The sequence below is a fragment of the Oncorhynchus kisutch genome, linkage group LG10, assembly GCF_002021735.2.
Source record: "Oncorhynchus kisutch isolate 150728-3 linkage group LG10, Okis_V2, whole genome shotgun sequence".
NCBI lineage: Eukaryota > Metazoa > Chordata > Actinopteri > Salmoniformes > Salmonidae > Oncorhynchus > Oncorhynchus kisutch.
In genome coordinates, this window is record NC_034183.2 from 39,901,184 (window position 1) to 39,917,375 (window position 16,192).

General features: G+C 47.8%; 1 protein-coding gene across 1 annotated transcript; it reads right to left on the reverse strand.

Annotated features, from left to right (window-relative positions):
* Positions 1 to 259: 259 nt before the first annotated feature.
* On the reverse strand, positions 260 to 15,271 carry LOC109898136 (phosphoglucomutase-1). The gene is made up of 11 exons (XM_031833665.1): positions 14,932 to 15,271; positions 12,367 to 12,529; positions 9,011 to 9,154; positions 8,620 to 8,745; positions 6,168 to 6,358; positions 5,142 to 5,296; positions 4,060 to 4,175; positions 3,722 to 3,857; positions 3,225 to 3,408; positions 2,782 to 2,916; positions 260 to 522 (listed from the first exon to the last, which is right to left on the reverse strand). The coding sequence occupies exons 1-11, from the start codon at positions 15,175 to 15,177 to the stop codon at positions 433 to 435; spliced, it is 1,686 nt and encodes a 561-aa protein (XP_031689525.1). The 5' UTR covers positions 15,178 to 15,271; the 3' UTR covers positions 260 to 432.
* Positions 15,272 to 16,192: the final 921 nt, after the last annotated feature.

A 16,192-nucleotide genomic window follows, 5' to 3' on the forward strand; every position in this document is an offset into this window, starting at 1 on the left:
AAAGTCAATGCGTTCTAAATGCACTGTATATTTGAGCCATAATGCACGAGGGGGGTGTGGTATATGGCCAATATACCACGGTGCCTTATTGCTATTATAAACTGGTTATCAACATAATTAGAGCAGTAAAAATGCATGTCGTCATACTCAAGGTGATATACCACGGCTGTCAGCCAATCAGCATTCAGGGCTCTAACCACCCAGTTTGTCATGAAAAATATATTGATATCTCCAAAATAAATACACATGAGTGCAACAATTGTTTTTTTGTAATGACTTTTTATTCATGGTGAATGAAAGTGTTGGCTTTGAAGGCTTTGTTTGGACATTAGGGTAGAGGTGAGATTGTTCTTCTGGAAGTCAGAGGGTAGGCACAAGTTGGACGGTTGAAAGGACTGAGGTACCTTGAAGGGTGTGGCAGAGCATGTCAGTCTATGTGATCACAGTGGGGCCCGTGCGTCCGGTCTTCTCGTGGAGCCCAGAGATCTTCAGTGCAATCTCCACCAGAGGTTTCAGCATGACCTGAGGAAGACAGTCAACCTTAGACTACAGCCCCTTACCATAACCCCTTCCCCGTTACAGTCTTAACAAAGAACTCCACCTGGCCCTCGAGTAGGCCAAGCATCTGCAATATTGCGTTCACTTGTGAGCAAGGTGAAGGAGCCGAAATTAATCCGTTTCAGAGGGCCTCTTTATCCAAAACGATTATCAGGGAGTTTCTTCCCCTTCTGCCAGTCTGCCTTTCTTACGCTATCATTCTCCCTCCTGCCTAGAACACTTGATGAAGTGTCAAATCTCTACTTCTTTTCCCCATGGTCCCCCCCACTTCTTCCTGGCCCTGATATCAACCATGACTACACTCTTAGCCAAACATTCCCTCTCAAGTCAACTGGAAGGCACGGTTGTTGGACCTGACGACCCAACGTGTCAAGGCAAATGGTTAAGTCGGACATCAGAGATGCACTCAGGTGTGCCTCAAGGATCAATTTGAGTTTATTGTCTATAATCAACAGCATTGAGAGACAGATTGAGACATTTTTACGCAGATGACACTGTTCTCTTGTCAAGTGGCAGCAGTTTGACTGGCTTTTGAAAAAGCTCAAAAGCAGCTTTTTAAACATCATTCAACAGAATCTGTACGATTTGAAGCTTGTTCTGAATTCCTCTAAAAACAAAATGCATGGTATTGTCCAATGCTAAACACTAAACACATGGTCATGACTACCTTTGCAGGGCAGTCCATAGAGCAAGTTAAAGCCTACAAATTTGGGTGGACGAGTTTGGGTGGACGAGAAGTTGAGCTTCCACCACCCTTGTAGAAAACCTTGTCGGGAAACTCAAGCTGTGTATAGAATTTTATTAGTGGCACAAAGCTCGTTTTCGTTCCCTTTGCCACCGGAGTTGATTCGTTGTACTTTGCTCTCCGTGTTGGACTATGGTGATACTATTTATGTGCAATCCTCAATCACTAAAGGTTATTGACTCTGTATATCAGGCAGCCCTTCATCTAGTCACTAACCAGATGCCCAACTCCTCATTGTGATCTCCACAGTGCTGTCGGCTGGACATAGCAACACGCAGCGCTAACCAGATGCCCAACTCCTCATTGTGATCTCTACAGTGCTGTCAGCTGGACATAGCAACACACAGCACTAACCAGATGCCCAACTCCTCATTGTGATCTCCACAGTGCTGTCAGCTGGACATAGCAACACGCAGCACTAACCAGATGCCCAACTCCTCATTGTGATCTCCACAGTGCTGTCAGCTGGACATAGCAACACGCAGCACTAACCAGATGCCCAACTCCTCATTGTGATCTCTACAGTGCTGTCAGCTGGACATAGCAACACGCAGCACTAACCAGATGCCCAACTCCTCATTGTGATCTCCACAGTGCTGTCAGCTGGACATAGCAACACGCAGCACTAACCAGATGCCCAACTCCTCATTGTGATCTCCACAGTGCTGTCAGCTGGACATAGCAACACGCAGCACTAACCAGATGCCCAACTCCTCATTGTGATCTCCACAGTGCTGTCGGCTGGACATAGCATCACGCAGACTCAAGCACCGGTACATTATTATTTAAAAAGGCCATTTTTTATCCATCCTCTCTTCTAGCTCGAAATAAAAACAGATAAAATCTCAGATGCCAATCTTGTTTTATATTGACAGTGCCAAACATTAGAACAGAGCATGGGGGGGGGGGGGGGGGGGGGGGGGGGTGTTGAGACCTGCATTTGTTCCTAGTTTTCCCCCGAAGTAAACGACCTGGCGTTGCCTTTATGCATATTGTTTCCCTTGAACTGTTTTTGATTCTGGAACGTGACATATCGCACTTGTTTCTTTCCGGACTCGTGTTGTGCACATGTTCTTTACTGACATGCTGCTTTTTCCTATCATGATGCAACTTCATCTGGTTTGATGCATCTTTGGTCTGTCTGTTTGTTTGAAACTGATGTGTTCATGCTGCTGTCTTGGTCCAGTTTACTCATGAAAAATATTGATTTAAAATCGCAACACTACTAATCTGGTTAAATAAAATTCTAAACAAGCTGTCTGCTAGGTCCAGATTCCAGGCCTCCCCCTCCGGGCTGAGGGGAAGCTTTTTGAGGGCTATTCCCTCTGACAACGTAACAAACCTTGGAAGTGTGTGTGTAAATACTTCATCTCCCATAGAGCCGTCATGACAAGTGTAAGGGCTCCCCCACCGTGCCCTGTCACATTCCATCATCCAAATCAGAAGACCCCAGCTGCTCCTCGGCCCTCAGGTCTCACCTGTGCGTCGCCGTAGATCTTGGCGGGGTCTTTCTCATAGCTGTCTATGTAGAGCCTGACGGTTGCCCCGGCGCTGCCTGTCCCACTGAGACGGAAGATGATCCTGGAGCCGTCGGAGAAGACGATCCTCAGACCCTGAGAGAAAGAGAGAGAGTTAAACCTGACTATAGTGAAATGACATATGGAAGTCAATTTTCTGGAAATACGGAGCAAAAACGAACAACAACAATGTCATTTTTCAAGGTACAATATGCAAGTGCCTCTGGTGATACTTCAAGTCCCTACATAGGCAGGATCAATCATCAAATGTGATGGTCATCTTTAGATTAACAGAATTGTTATAAAATACCATCACTCATTATCATCAAACTATACTGACTAAATAGATCACCCACATTGCAATGGCTCTGCCTAGACGCCCCCCCCTGGGTCCTGTCTCTTACCTGGTTCTTGGAGACGCTGCCGTCCACGGGGTCGGTGTAGGCAAAGTTGTCAGAGACTGCCACCTCATAACTTTTATCTCCTGACGAGAACTTCTGGCCCACAAAGGACTTGTCAAACATCGTAGCCTCCAGCTCCTTGATCATGGTGTTGGCTTTGTCCGAGTCCACCTCTTCATAGTCATACCTGGTTTAGTTTGGATGGGTTGGGGAATGGTCTTAATAGGAAGACTAAATAAGAGCTCTCAACTGTCAATGTGTGCATACTCCACGAGATGAGTGGCGTTAAAATAGTCAAATGGACCACCTTAAGAATGTGTACATTTATGGAGGCAATCATCGAAGAACTTGATGTAAAAGAAAGCCTAACAAATAGTTCTATAAGTACTTCAATACTCTATGAGAAACAACAGCCTACAGAATGTGGCCCCGATCCAGATAGACTGTAGTTCTCTAGCTCACCACTGGAGGGTAACAGAGTAGCAGAGTCCCAGACTTACCTGGTGAAGAAGTTCCTGCCAAATTTGTTCCAGTGGTCTTTCATGATCTCCTCCACACTCTGCTTCCTGTGGGCTAGGATGGACATCCAGGCCAGCACCGCCCACAAGCCATCCTTCTCACGGATGTGATCAGAGCCTGGGGGGGGGGGGGGGGGGGGGGGGGTAAACAACGAAGAGAGGAGGGGGAAGAAGGGTGGTGGTTAAGACATGTGCTAGCACCTCTCACCAGAATGCATTGCCCAACTGACTGGAACGAAGTAATAGCACCAATCTGATTTATCTAAATGTTTGCGCTGACGGGCCATAGTAAACAGGCTGTTATATTACCCCTCACTCACCAGTGCCGAAGCTCTCCTCTCCGCACAGAGACAGCTTGCCAGCGTCCATAAGGTTGCCGAAGAACTTCCAGCCAGTAGGAGTTTCATACAGATTCATCTTCAGGGCTTTAGCCACACTGAGGGACAGAGAGAGAGCAAAAGAGCTCATTTTCATATCCTATCTCCTGCACTTAAACACTGATGAGGAAACTAGGAGTGGCAGGTAGCCTCGTGGTTAGAGCATTGGGCCGGTAACCAAAAGGTTGCTGGATCGAATCCTGAGCTGACCAGGTAAAAATCTGTCGATCTGCCCCTGAATAAGGCAGTTAACCCACTGTTCCCCGGTAGGTCGTCATTGTAAATAAGAATTTGTTCTTAACTGACTAGCATAGTTAAATATATATTTTAAATTTTTAAATGCTGATTAATGTGCACTGTCCCGGGGACAAACTACATCCATGACACCTACAGCTACTGATGTCACAGGAAGGCCAAAAATATAATCAAGGACAACAACCACCCAATCCATTGCCTGTTCACCCCGCTTCCATCCAGAAGGTGAGGTCAGCACAGGTGCATCAAAGCTGGGACCGAGAGACTGAAAAAGCTTCTATCTCAAGGCCATCAGACTGCTAAACAGCAATCACTAACTCAGCGAGGCTGCTGCCTACATTGAGACCTAATCACTGGCCACTTTAATAAATTCATCACTAGTCACTTTATACAATGCCACCCTAAATAATGCCCCTTTAATAATGTTTACATATCTTACATTACTCATATATGTATATACTCTATTTTATACCATTTATTGCACCTTGCCTATACCGCTCGGCCATCGCTCATCCATATATTTATATGTACATATTCTCATTCACCCCTTTAGATTTGCGTGTATTAGGTAGTTGTTGGGAAATTGTTAGATAACTTGTTAGATATCACCGCACTGTCGGAACTAGAAGTACAAGCATTTCGCTACACCCGCATTAACATCTGCTAACCATGTGTATGTGACCAATAACATTTGATACATGAATAAATAAATATTTAATGCACAACCAAGAAGAAGCTATGAATGGACTGTGTGTGGACGTTAGGCTCACTTGTCCAGAGCTCCGCTTGTGGGCATGCTGCGGGCCAGACCTTTGACCCCAGTCTTCTGGAAGTAGGGGATGCAGGTGATGTTGGCTGCGATGACGGCTACAGAGTCCGATGGGTTGACGAAGAAGCCATGCTTTCCCAGGACCATGTTACGATCCTGTGGAGCAGAAAGGAGAGAGTAGGGAAGGAAAGGAAAGGAGAGGGTAGGGAAAGAAAGGAAAGGGTAGGGAAGGAAAGGAGAGGGAAGGAAAGGAGAGGTAGGGAAGGAAAGGAGAGGGTTGGGAAGGAAAGGAAAGGAGAGGGAAGGAAAGGAAAGGAAAGGAGAGGGTAGGGAAAGAAAGGAAAGGAGAGGGTAGGGAAAGAAAGGAAAGGAGAAGGTAGGGAAAGAAAGGAAAGGAGAGGGTAGGGAAAGAAAGGAAAGGGTGGGGAAAGAAAGGAAAGGGTAGGGAAAGAAAGGAAAGGGTAGGGAAAGAAAGGAGAGGGTAGGGAAAGAAAGGAGAGGGTAGGGAAAGAAAGGAAAGGAGAGGGTAGGGAAAGAAAGGAAAGGAGAGGGTAGGGAAAGAAAGGAAAGGAGAGGGTAGGGAAAGAAAGGAAAGTAGAAGGTAGGGAAAGAAAGGAAAGGAGAGGGTAGGGAAAGAAAGGAAAGGAGAGGGTAGGGAAAGAAAGGAAAGTAGAAGGAAGGGAAAGAAAGGAGAAGGTAGGGAAAGAAAGGAAAAGGTAGGGAAAGAAAGGAGAAGGTAGGGAAAGAAAGGAAAAGGTAGGGAAGGAAAGGAGAGGGTAGGGAAGGAAAGGAAAGGAAAGGAGAGGGTAGGAAAAGAAAGGAGAGGGTATGGAAGGAAAAGGAAGGAGAGGATCAGCATCTGAACAGACTGCAGCAGAGACGAGGTAAAGCAGAGGTTTGGATGGATTGTGGGCCGACTCAAGGACTGGTTCTACTGACACTAAGGGACACCAGTCATGCGAGGAATAGCTTCAATTCCAGGCTTCCTACAGCCCCCCCCCCCCCCCCCCCCCGACTGTCTACTTACACCGTCCCCGTCGAAGGCGGCTCCGAGGTCGTACTCTCCTCCCTTCATGGCGTTGACCAGGTCAGAAGCGTAGGTCAGATTAGGGTCAGGGTGGTGACCACCAAAGTCCTCCTTCGGGACACAGTTGAAAGCACCATCGGCGGCAGCGCCCAACTCCTCACAAACGATCTTCTTCACATAGGGTCCAACCACTGGAGGGGGGAGAGAGGGTAAAGGTTATTATGTATGGGGGTATGGATGTGCAGTGTGTGTGTGCTGGGAATCTAACTGAACAAAAAACAGCATTTAAGAGATCAGACTCATTTGGACAACATGTCACAGTCCTAAAGACACAAAACGGTGTTTGTCCTGGGCATACAAACAGAACAGAGCAGGAATCTAGATCATCTACCTTGCTTAGACATCATTTAAAAAATAAATATGCATGTATATATATATATATACACACACACATACACACATACATACATACAGTTGAAGTCGGAAGTTTACATAGAATTAGGTTGGAGTCATTAAAACTCATTTTTCAACCACTCTACAAATTTCTTGTTAACAAACTATAGTTTTGGCAAGTCGGTTAGGACATCTACTTTGTGCATGACACAAGTAATTTTTCCAACAATTGTTTACAGACAGATTATTTCACTTATAATTCACTGTACCACAATTGCAGTGGGCCAGAAGTTTACATACAATAAGTTGACTGTGCCTTTAAACAGTCAATTGGAGGTGTACCTGTGGATGTATTTCAAGGCCTACCTTCAAACTCAAACCCAAGCTAAGTGGGTGGAAACGCTAGCCAGGAGTAATCATCCAGGGTTGCGGTTAGCTAGTTGTGAAGATCCAGTTGAAAATGTTCCGTTTGCGGTGGGAATCCGGGGATAAAAAATAATAATAGGTCCGTTATGCTCTGGATAGAGTCGCGTTGTTCGAACTGGCGAGAGCTTTCCGAGCTAAAGGTTAGCTGAAGACCGCTAGCAATGGTTTGCTGACTGATAGCTGGTAGTTAGCTGGCTAGCTTCAGTTGAGGGAATCCGGATCCGAAGTAAATATAAATACTTCAGAAAAAATAGCAACATTGGGTGAGGCGGGTTGCAGGAGAGTATTTGGAAGTTGAGGTTTAGCAAAATGTTTTAAAAGATATGCGAAGAAAAATATGTAAAAAAAAAAAAAAACGATATATACAAGGGACACGACACGACGTCCGACTGCTACGCCATCTTGGAAAGCCTCTTTGCTTGACATCAAGGAAAAATCTAAAGAAATCAGCCAAGATCTCCGAAAATAAATTGTAGAACTCCACAAGTCTGGTTCATCCTTGGGAGCAATTTCCAAACGCCTGAAGGTACCACGTTCATCTGTACAAACAATAGTACGCAAGTATAAACACCATGGGACCACGCAGCCGTCATAGCGCTCAGGAAGGAGACACGTTCTGTCTCCTAGAGATGAAAGTACTTTGGTACAAAAAAGTGAAAATCAATCCCAGAACAGCAAAGGACCTTGTGAAGATGCTGGAGGAAACAGGTACAAAAGTATCTATATCCACAGTAAAACAAGTACTATATCGACATAACCTGAAAGGCCGCTCAGCACAGAAGAAGCCACTGCTCCAAAACCACCATAAAAAAAGCCAGACTATGATTTGCAACTGCACATGGGGACAAAGATTGTACCTTTTGGAGAAAAGTCCTCTGGTCTGGTGAAACAAAAATAACTTTTTGCCCATAATGACCATCGTTATGTTTGGAGGAAAAATGGGGACGCTTGCAAGCCGAATAACACCATCCCAACCGTGAAGCACAAGGGTGGCAGTATCATGTTGTAGGGGTGCTTTGCTGCAGGAGGGACTGGTGCACTTCACAAAATAGATGGCATCATGAGGCAGGAAAATTATGTTGATATATTGAAGCAACATCTCAAGACATCAGTCAGGAAGTTAAAGTTGTAGCAAAATGGCTTAAGGACTCAGTTACACCAGCTCTGTCAGGAGGAATGGGACAAAATATACCCAAATTATTGTGGGAAGCTTGTGGAAGGCCACCCAAAACATTTGACCCAAGTCAAGCAATTTAAAGGCAATGCTACCAAATACTAATTCAGAGTATGTAAACTTCTGACCCACTCGGAATGTGATTTAAGAAATAAAAGCTGAAATAAATAGTTCTCTACTATTATTCTGACATTTCACATTCTTAAAATAAAGTGGTAATCCTAACTGACCTAAAACAGGGAATTTTTACTAGGATTAAATGTCAGGAATTGTGAATAACTGAGTTTAAATGTATTTGGCTGAGGTGTATTTAAACCTCTGACATCAACTGTATATAGGTATGCATATATATATGCATGTAAATAAACAAAAGCCAATTCAATACAAAACATGGGAGATGGTGGAGGTGTCATACATCAGCCAGCACCAGAGAGGTAGGCTACAGTATGTGATCCATACCGCCATGCATGGCGTCCAGACGGACTTTAATGTGATTGGCTCCAGACACCAGCCCCTTCAAGGCATGGAAGTCGAAGATTCCCCTCAGCATCTCAGCGTAGGCCTCCACAGAGTCCACAATCTCCACTGTAGAGGATAAACAGCAGAGGTAGGATTGATAAGATTTAATGTAGCATTTTAGACTCAGGATAAAACAGACGAATAATAAAACTATATTGCATATGCACATACTTTAGATTGCAGTGCTTTACTGATTGCAATACCACCTGAACTTCAGTGCCTTGCCCAAGGATTTGTACCAGTGAGCTTCTCACAGATTGGGTCTCCAAGATAACCCTTCCCAGTCAGTTGAGATCTGACACCCAGCTAATTCCGTCCAATCCTACAATACCTGTCAAGGGCTTGAACGTGTCCACATTGAAAGTCTGCTTGCCGATCTTGGAGATGTCCACTTTGAGGTCAGGGCATATGTGGTACTCTGTTAGGCTCTTGCTGATCTGGAAGATTTTGTCTGTGATTCCCTCTGGAGCAGGACCTGGGGGGCAGAGACACACAGTAAGGTGAGGAGGATAAGGAAGAGGTTTTGAGAAATGCTATGCAATACAGTAAAACAGCCATACCCCACCACTATGTATACTAAACTTTGTCTTAAAAGTATCGATTGAAGTATATCAGCATTGCTCTGCGCACCCTATCCTGAAACGTGCTACACCTTACTAGCTCTGACTTTGCCGACAGCTACTATGAAGGAAAAACAAATGACTTACTGTGACGTGTGGTAGTCCCACCCAGCCACCTTAAGATGATTGCATTAACTGTAAGTCGCTCTGGATAAGAGCGTCTGCTAAATGGCTAAATTGTAAATGTAAATCTTCATCAAAGGTCAGTGAAGTTTAAAACGTTACCCTCCAGCACAGTCTCATCCCCTGTTCCTATCTCTCACCGGTCTCTCTTCTCTATGGGTTTTTCCTTTTCTCTCCCTCCTGTGTGTCTTTTTCCCAGTCTCTCTCCTCCCTTCCCATCCCCTTCCTACCTCTCTCCTCTCCCATCCCCTCTCCTCTCCTCTCCTCTCCTCTCCCATCCCCTCTCCTCTCCTCTCCCATCCCATCTCCTCTCCTCTCCTCTCCCATCCCATCCCCTCCTCCCCTCTCCCATCTCAACTCCCATCCCCTCTCCTCTCCCATTCCCTCTACTCTCCTCTCCCATTCCCTCTACTCTCCTCTCCCATCCCCTCTCCTCTCCTCTCCCATCCCATCCCCTCTCTCCTCTCCCATCTCCTCTCCTCTCCCATCCCCTCCTCTCTCATCTCCTCCCCTCTCCCCTCCTCTCCCATCCCCTCTCCTCTCTCCCATCCCCTCTCCTCTCCTCTCTCTCCCATCCCCTCTCCCCCATCTCCTCTCCTCTCCCACACCTCTCCTCTCTCCTCTCCCATCCCCTCTCCTCTCCCCTCCCCTCTCCCCATCCCCTCTCCTCTCTCTCCCATCCCCTCTCCCCCATCTCCTCTCTCTCCCCTCCCCTCTCCTCTCTCTCCCCATCCTCTCCCCCATCTCCTCTCCCATCCCCTCTCTCCCATCCCCTCTCCTCTCTCTCCCATCCCCTCTCCCCCATCTCCTCTCCTCTCCTCTCTCCCATCCCCTCTCCTCTCCCATCCCCTCTCTCCCATCCCCTCTCCTCTCCCATCCCATCCCATCCCCTCCCCTCTCCCCCATCCCCTCTCCTCTCCCATCTCTCTCTCCCCTCTCCTCCTCTCCCATCCCCTCTCCCCTCTCCCATCCCCTCTCCCCTCTCTCCTCTCCCCTCTCTCCCCTCTCTCCCATCCCCTCTCCCCCATACCCTCTCCCATCCCCTCTCCCCTCTCCCCCATACCCCTCTCCCATCCCTCTCCCCTCCCGTCTCCCATCTCCCTCTCTCTCTCCCATCCCTCTCCCCTCTCTCCATCCCTCTCTCCCTCTCTCCCTCTTCTCCCATCCCTCTCCCTCTCTCCCATTCCCTCTCCCCTCTCTCCCATTCCCTCTCCCTCTCTCCCCCATACCCTCTCCCATCCCCTCTCCCCTCTCTCCCATCCCCTCCCCTCTCTCTCCCATCCCCTCTCTCCCATCCCCTCCTCCCATCCCCTCTCCCATCCCCTCTCCCCTCTCTCCCATCCCCTCTCCCCATCCCCTCTCTCCCATCCCCTCTCCCTCATACCCTCTCCCATCTCTCCCCTCCCTCTCCTCTCGTCCCCATCCCCTCTCCCCCTCTCTCCCCTCTCTCCCATCCCCTCTCCCCTCTCTCTCCCCTCTCCTCCTCCCCTCTCCCCCATACCCTCTCCCATCCCCTCTCCCCTCTCTCCCCCATCCCCTCTCCCCTCTCTCCCATCCCCTCTTCCCCATCCCCTCTCCATCCCATCTCCCATCTCTCCCCTCCCCTCCACTCTCCTCCCCCTCCCCTCCCCTCTCCCATCTCTCCCCTCCCCTCTCTCCCATCCCCTCTCCCCTCTCTCCTCTCTCCCATCTCCCATCCCCTCTCCCCTCTCTCCCATCCCCTCTCCCCTCTCTCCCATCCCCTCTCTCCCATACCCTCTCCCCTCTCTCCTCTCTCCCATCTCCCATCCTCTCTCCCATACCCTCCTCTCCTCTCCTCTCCCCTCCCCTCCCCCTCCCCTCCCCTCCCCTCCCCTCTCCCCTCTCTCCCATCCCCTCCACTCCCCTCTCCCCTCCCCTCCCCTCTCCCCCCTCCCCCATCCTCTCCCCCCTCTCCCATCTCTCCCATCCCCTCTCCTCTCCCCTCTCCCATACCCTCTCCCCTCTCCCCTATCCCCTCTCCCCTCTCTCCCATACCCTCTCCCCTCCCCTCTCTCCCATACCCTCTCCTCTCCCCCATACCCTCTCCCCTCTCCTCTCCCATCTCCTCTCCCATCTCTCCCCTCCCCTCCCCCCCCATACCCTCTCCTCTCCCCCATACCCTCTCCCCTCTCCTCTCCCATCTCCTCTCCCCTCTCCTCTCTCCTCTCTCCTCTCCCATCTCTCCCCTCCCCTCCACTCTCCCCTCCCCCCTCCCCTCCCCTCTCCCATCCTCTCCCCTCTCTCCCATCCCCTCTCCCCTCTCTCCCATCCCCCTCTCCCCTCTCTCCCATCCCCTCTCCCCTCTCTCCCATCTCCCATCCCCTCTCTCCCATACCCTCTCCCCTCTCTCCTATCCCCCTCTCCCCTCTCTCCCATCCTCTCTCCCATACCCTCTCCCCTCCCCTCTCCTCTCCCCCCTCCCCTCTCTCCCATCCCCTCTCCCCCATACCCTCTCCCATCCCCTCTCCCCTCTCTCCCATCCCCTATCACCCATACCCTCTCCCATCTCTCCCCTCCCCTCCACTCCCCTCTCCCCCCTCCCCCATCCTCTCCCCCCTCTCCCATCTCTCCCATCCCCTCTCCTCTCCCCTCTCTCCCATCTCCCATCCCCTCTCTCCCATACCCTCTCCCCTCTCTCCCATCCCCTCTCTCCCATCCCCTCTCCCCCATACCCTCTCCCCTCTCCTCTCCTCTCCTCTCCCCTCCCCTCCCCTCTCCTCTCCCCTCCCCTCTCTCCCATACCCTCTCCCCTCCCCTCTCCTCTCCTCTCCCCCCTCCCCTCTCTCCCATACCCTCTCCTCTCCCCCATACCCTCTCCCCTCTCCTCTCTCCTCTCCTCTCCCCTCTCCTCTCCCCTCTCCTCTCCTCTCCCATCCCATCCCCTCCCATCTCCTCTCCCATCCCCTCTCCTCTCCCATCTCACCTCCGGAGGCTATGTTGTACTTGATGCCAAAGTCTCCGTTGGGGCCACCGGGGTTGTGGCTGGCCGTGAGGATGATTCCTCCCACAGCTTTGAGCTTGCGGATCACACAGGACACAGCAGGGGTGGACATGATGCCATCCTGACCGATGATCAGGTGGCCGATCTACACGGAGACAGGAGAGAAAGCGAGAACAATGGGCTAATCAGCTTCCTCCGATGTCATTTTTTACTATATGTTATACTGTGTAGAATATTCCCTGCCATTCTGCGCGTGCCACATTTGCATAGTCTCTGGTCAGAACCTGTTGAGTGGAGCAGAGCATTTCCCCCCTGGCCTTTTGTTGTTTCATTACTGATAATAACTTTGTACATGTGTGCATACCTGCAACAGTAAGTACCTTATCATTTGTATCAACATTTCCTTGTTGTAATTATGCTGTCGTTTCTACCCAAGCACACAGTGTTAAGTTATTTTCCATTGCTAGCCAATTGATTTGCACGTAGCGGCATCATGCCCAATAATTGGCACATGTATAGAGAATGTGTAGCCCGTCTTTTTTCATTATAACCGCAGACACAAGAGCTACTCATTTCATAACCTTTATGGTATAATTTTCTGTTCATGTGTTTAAGTCCATTTCTCCATTAGTTCTGTATGCTACTATGGCGTCTGAGAATCGCTAGCTTCTTTTACTCCTTTGAAGTGGTCATCATGGCCCTTTGGCCTGTTCATTGTATAGCTCTGCCCTGCCCTCTTGTGGCTCTTTTAAATTAGGTTTTGCCTATGTTAATCAAAGGTGTAATATCACTGTCATATTGTCAATATGCCTTACTATTCTAATAGTTGCTTATTATTTTACCACTGTGATATTGTCTTGATGCTTATGTCCTGATATTGTACCAATATTGCATACTAATTACCATTTATTTACTCTGTACTTTCAGAAAACCACACACACACATTGAAACCCCTGTGAATATATTTCCATTAAAACATCTTAAAACATCATAACGGGACATCTTTCTCACCGAAGATTGAGGCCAGCTTTTGTATGACTAGCAACATTTAGTGAATTCACTGTAGACTCCTTTACATCCTATTTTTTATTTTATTCACCTATTCAGCCTACCCACATTGTGAGGATGAAAATACGAGAGGAGTATACTGATTCAACAGGCCAGTGGTGAGGTCAGGCTGCTACGTGGGAGCTAGCAACACGGGATAGTATGGAAAGTAAACTATGTTTGGAGGGTGGTAGGATATTGTGTTTACAATATTGCAAAAACTACTGGGCAGCATATAGCCTTGAGGTTGGAGCGTTTGGCCAGTAACCAAAAAGGTCACTGTTTTGAATCCTGGAGCTGACAAGGTAAGAAAAAGAAAAATGGCACTTATCCCCAATTGGGCCTGGGGAGTTGGGATGTGCAAGAAACACATTTCCCATTATTTTCCTCATCAGTCTATTGTCGGTTTGTGAAGACATCCGGGTAACATCCCCTTTAACTTACGTAATAGGCCTACATTAAAAGTGAAGATGACATGGGTAGCAAATATAAACGCAGCAATACATTATTCACCGTGAATAAGACGCATTCAGAGTAGTTTATGAGATGATCATGATGTTCATTTTGTCATCATAATGGGACAGATCAACCTGGCGCTATATGGTGTGATCATGACATTGGTCTGTCTGTACGTCGTGTTTAGCCAGGTCATTGTGTGTCTAGTTAAACAAGATGTGCCTGTGTACCCAAAATGCCCAGCTCGCTGTAATGCAAACCGCAGGGCTACGTGATAGCACACCACCACGCCTTCCTCTAAAAAGTCGCAGAGGGAACGAACAGAACGAACGGCTGTGCGTGCCACTGACATCCAAAAACAGTCTCTAATAAAATAACCCCTCGGTGTTGCACTTTTTCCCGATTATTACAAACTTGCAGAGAACCGTTGTCTTTGTTGGTATACTAAACATTCATGGCAAGGCAGAGTGCTCACTGACTGGATATGCTACATAAGGGGAACCGGATGGTGTAGTGTTTTTTTGCGTCACTTGGGGAAAGGGCAAGGGTATCCTACCATTTAACATGCCATCTCCGTGCACTTCATCGAAAGATCAGCGGGGTCATTTAGCACCAGAGACCGTCTAAGAACACCACTGACCCCTATCACGTTCCGATGCATGGGGCTTCGACGTCATTGAACGTCAAAGTCCATGAGGATTCAATACGTTCTTTAAAATGATCCTATGCATGTGATTTGATATGAGAGAGAATTGTCATCTAGGCCTATATAGTCCCAATTAATATACCTTAAGCAAATGTAGGCTCAGGCCGATAGTTATTTTAGTCTACATGACAGCAATTGAAATGAATGTATCCGCCAACTTCAACACAATCACAGAAGCGTTACAATGTATACACGATTGGAGCTGCTACTGTCAACACCGGGAGCTGTCAAAGAAGCTAGGCTAGCTGCTGATGCTATGCACGGTTGAGGGTGAGGCCTAGGCTTAAGAGTCATGTTTTAGGGACTACCTGCTGGACTACGACAGAAGTATTACTGACCCCATTAGCAGCGGCGATCTGGATGATCAACTGAATGGCATCTTTCATGAAAAACCTTCCATCTCCTCCCACTACGAGCAGTCCAGGCTGACGCTCCGCTGGGTCGATGCAAGAAATAATGCTTTGAATGAAGTTCTCTGCATAGTGCTCATTCGTTTGAAAGACTGTCACCCTTTTCCTCAGGCCACTCGTACCAGGCTTCTGGTCGGGATATGCCTTGGTTTTGACTACTGTGATTTTCGTCATTTTCCCAAATAAAGTTGACAGCCCGTGTGATCCGCTTATTCAATGTAGGCGAATGCACCCCACAGCCTGCCACTAGTCCCCTTGTTCGGATCCCGCCCACTTTTACATTTAAAACGACAGTACTCCAATTTGAATATAGGCCTGTCAGTGCATGAAGGAAACCACATTTCGCTTTGTAAGGATGCAAGATGTTGGATGCCACAGTGTACAGTGCCTTCAAAAACTATTCATACCCTTTGACTTATTCCACACTTGATTGTTTTACAACAAACTCATCCCACAGAGGGAATTCAGACCTAGGCAACCAGGTGAAGGGAGTTAATTTAGAAACTCGGCTCTCCATGGAATTAGTTTGAATGTGTGTTACAGCCTTAATTCAAAATGGATTAAATAAAACATACAATACCCCATAATGCAAAATTAAAACATGTTTTTAGATTTTTTTTTTGCAGATGTATTGAAAAAGAAATAGAGAAATATCTCATTCAGATACGAATTCACACCCCTTAGTCAATACATGTAAGAATCACATTTGGCAGCGATTACAGCTGAGTCTTTCTGGGTAAGTTTCTAAGAGCTTTGCACACATGGATTGTACAATATTTGCACATTATTCTTTAAAAAAATCTTCAACTAGTGTTAATCCATCCTTAGTTCTCCTATTACAGCTGTTAAACTCACTGTTTTAAAGTCACCATTGGCCTCACCAGTCCTCTCTGGCAACTTGAGTTAGGAAGGAGGCCTGTATCTTTGTAGCGACTGGGTGTATTGATACACCATCCAAAGTCTAATAACTTCACGGGTGGGCTACAGAGATGTGGTAGTCATTCAAAAATCATGTTAACACACTATTATTGCACACATAGTTAGTCCATGTATCACGACTCAGGAAACGACCCAGATGGAAACAAGAGACAAAGGGCTGTGAGACAGAGGTTTAATCCTAGACACATGGAAAGTGGGATGTATACGGAGGGTGTGGGGCGACAGAAGACAAACAGCAGTGGGAGATGTG